Source organism: Cupressus sempervirens, chromosome 10, assembly GCF_028749045.1.
Source record: "Cupressus sempervirens isolate cs-2001-9-10 chromosome 10, ASM2874904v1, whole genome shotgun sequence".
NCBI lineage: Eukaryota > Viridiplantae > Streptophyta > Pinopsida > Cupressales > Cupressaceae > Cupressus > Cupressus sempervirens.
In genome coordinates this window covers 237,600,990-237,604,509 of record NC_143127.1, presented here as the reverse complement: position 1 = coordinate 237,604,509, position 3,520 = coordinate 237,600,990, and the positions used below count along the sequence as shown (strand labels likewise).

The following is a 3,520-nucleotide window of genomic DNA, read 5'->3' as shown; positions in this document are numbered from 1 at the left end:
CTTAACTATGGAGTTTCCTCCATGATTAAACCCAAAGCTTGCAACCCCATTTGCAAAACCTTCACCAAGTGTTGTGCCTTATGAACCATTTATTAGAAAGCCCCTTAAGCTCATCAATTGATAAGTAGGAGATAATTTCCATAGCAAGTCAAATTGTGATATTGCTATCAGGATTTAACTGTGTGATTTTTGAGTCAAACTCATTGACCCATATTTCATAAGTAGTGATTCAACATGAATCCATCTCTCATGAGAATAAATGGAACACTTAGCACTCATTGGATCCAAATGATGCTTACAGGGGTGAAGCACTGGGACTTCCCGGGAGGTCACCCATCCTAGTACTACTCCAACCTGAACACGCTTAACTATGGAGTTTCCTCCATGGTTAAACCCAAAGCTTGCAACCCCATTTGCAAAACCTTCACCAAGTGTTGTGCCTTCTGAACCATTCATTAGAAAGCCCCTTAAGCTTGGGAAGGGAGAATTTGCAGATTTTGCAATTCTGGGAAAGTGGAAACTGAACAGCACTTTATTCTAGAATGTGAGGCCTACAAGGATAGCAGGGATAAGTTTGCGGATACTATATGTGACAGTTCTTGGCATAACCTGTTCAACGAAGAGTACATTGAGCAATTGGGGGGGCTCATCATTAGTCTACACAAGAGGCGAACAACACTACTTAAGTCTGCTTGAGTTGTCTTGCTGTCCCATAGGCTATTTTTGGCCTCGTGGACGTTAAAATTTTATCTATCTATCTATCAAGTCGCATGGACTCATATAATCTTTATTAAATAATAGAAGGAATCAAGTCCAGTTCGACACTAAGCGTGCCAGACGTAAAAATCATAGATTGTGTATTTCTCGAATCTTCATCCATGAGTTTTAGATGAATTTAATTCAATGGTGTCTCACAGTGATACGAATCTCCCAAAAATCGATGAGCTAACCCGAGTCACCAAGATCAGATTTTATGGTATCTATTATGAAAATGATATCTCTGACAGTTTAAAAATATCAAATTGAAAGATCAATCTGAATATTAACTGATATCAGATGTTGTGTTCACGCCTACATGTACCCACAAAATTCGGCCCACGCAAGAATTCTTCGACAGGTCAAAAATTCTAACTTCAGAAAGAATAGAAAAGACAGAACACTACTTGCATTCCAATAACACGGGAATCTATGAAGTTGAATTCATAAACGAAAGATTTCTACTCAAAAAACAAAATCTCCTACACGAATGGCACGCCAGTTGAAATAAATCTCTTTCACTTCAACTTTTTCATACTCAAGTAAAGTAAATCCTTTCCCACGTCACCACGGTGGCACACATTAAAAGAAGCGGAGCGCTAGCATTATTTAGGAAAAGGTCGTCTGGGTAGTAGCCATTGTATCCATCTACTCAATGGAAGAGACTCAGTTTAGGTTCGGTGCCCTGGCCTCTGCAGATGTTAAATTGTGGTTGATGAGTTCAAATGAGGAAAATTATGAGAAAAACCCCGTAAATCTCCATTCCGTGATTCTCAAAAAATCGGAGTTTTTTGAAGTCAAGATGTCTGAACGCTGGTCATCAGACAATTCAAGGGAAATAAGAGTAACTACATCTCATAACTTTGATGACTACTTGAAATGCATTGAACTCATGTATGGCGAGCAAGTATACTTTTCCAATATTCAGGACTGTCTTGCTATTCTTTCGGTCGCTTCCGAGTTGTTAGTTAACGAGTGCATCAAAAAGTGCATGGAATATTTGGAAGCAGTCCGTTGGAGTCCTGAACATGAAACACAAATCAGAGATGTGCTCTCTTCTTTGGGATTGAAACTGTTACCAGATTTAGCTTCTAGGCTGGTCAGGGAGGACGACAAGGATCATATGATGTTTGTTGAGAAGATGTTCAACAAAATGGTCTCTATTATTCGAAAAGAGTTTTCCAGCCAAATAAACCGGGAAACTGCGGAGAAACATATAGCGGATATCTTTGAGGGAAATAGATGCAGAGATACAGTGCAAGTGTGCGGTCGCGTGCTTTTGCAAGAGTTCAAATTCGCTGTGCATTCTCGTGACCTGTTTTGCATTAGCTCCCTCTTTCAGTTTATCGAGCGTTGCGATGGAGAGATAATCAAAGAAGCATTCGTTGTCTTTTGTGAAGATTCAGAATTTACAGAGTGTTTAAGGGGGAGATGCAAGAAGGCGCGATTTGCTAACTTTGTGTTCGACACTATACTCTGGTTCGCCAAGAGCATTGGCGAGGGAAAGATAATAATCTCGAGAGCTTCTCGAGTTTGCTTTCTGACGACGTGGCTACCAATCATGGCAGATTTGTGTCGACAGAAATTTTACGAACATGGTGAGCTGGATAAGGCTGTGCTTAGCGTCGTAGAGAGCCTCCCTCTAGTTGACAGGAAACACATTTGTGTGTTGTGGGCAGAGCTTTACGTTATGAATCATGCCATCGACATCGACATCGCTATGCCATTTGCTTTGTTCAAAGATCTCCACGATGCCCATTTTACGTTGGAATCAAAGCATTAGTTAGCCGTGCCCTCTTAAATTTAGAACAAGCTCAAATGTTTTTGTAATCGTTTAAGATATTTTGGCATGCCTACTTTTGGGGTAGCAGACTACAGATAATGCTGTGAGATTACATGGAACCTTATGAACTCAACTAATGTGCACAATCCTTTAAGGGTTTTTCATCTATGACAAGCTAATATATTTTATTTGTATTTGGTGTGGTGGTGCGAATCTTATAATTTTTTCAATTATGTCTTCCATAGTTTTGATTATCAATATTTATTTTACTTCAGAAGTTGAAAATTGTCAGAGAAAGTCTGCTGCTTCAATTGTCGACATTTAGAGTTTGTGAGATTCATATCGTTTCGCTGCTTCAAGATATACATCTCTGTTCAGTTGGGACGATACAATGTTCCATTTAAAATATATCTTTAGTCAATCTTTAAAAATAACAGATAACATACATTTTCATGAAAATTTTAGCATTGGTCTGTATAATATGTATCTTTATAGTTAATTTCTTTTAAAAAAATTGAAAAAATTGTCTTTTGGCTAATCTGATTGTTTTTTTCCCCATTTTGTATCGATCTTATCCACCTCTTAAATTGTCTCTAAACTGCAGCCTAATATAATTTTTGTATACATTTTGTGTTTATTTTCTATGGTGCCTCTATTTAACACAGCATAACACTTCATTTACTAACCAATAAAAACGTACATAATTCAAATACATTTCTGATGACTTTGTTTATCAATTATGAGATCCCATTTAGAGAGCTATTGCAGAATAAGTATGCAATTTGTCTTATGAATAACCTAAGTAGGTTCTTTCAAATAAAAGAATAACTTATCGACTTAATCTTATAATATCTACAATATTGTGGCAAAATCTTCATTAGCTGATAAAGCTATTTGGCGCAGAGCATTCTCAGCCACAAAAATGTCACGTCGGTCTTGGAAAAAAATTTGTGGCTGAGAAATTCTCACCGGTTCTATCTT

General features: G+C 37.7%; 1 protein-coding gene across 1 annotated transcript; it reads left to right on the top strand.

Moving 5' to 3' along the window:
- Positions 1–1,411: 1,411 nt before the first annotated feature.
- LOC149533512 (BTB/POZ domain-containing protein At5g60050-like) lies at positions 1,412–2,539 on the top strand. Its single transcript, XM_089805878.1, has one exon. The coding sequence runs from the start codon at positions 1,412–1,414 to the stop codon at positions 2,537–2,539; it is 1,128 nt and encodes a 375-aa protein (XP_089662004.1).
- The last annotated feature ends 981 nt before the right edge of the window (positions 2,540–3,520 follow it).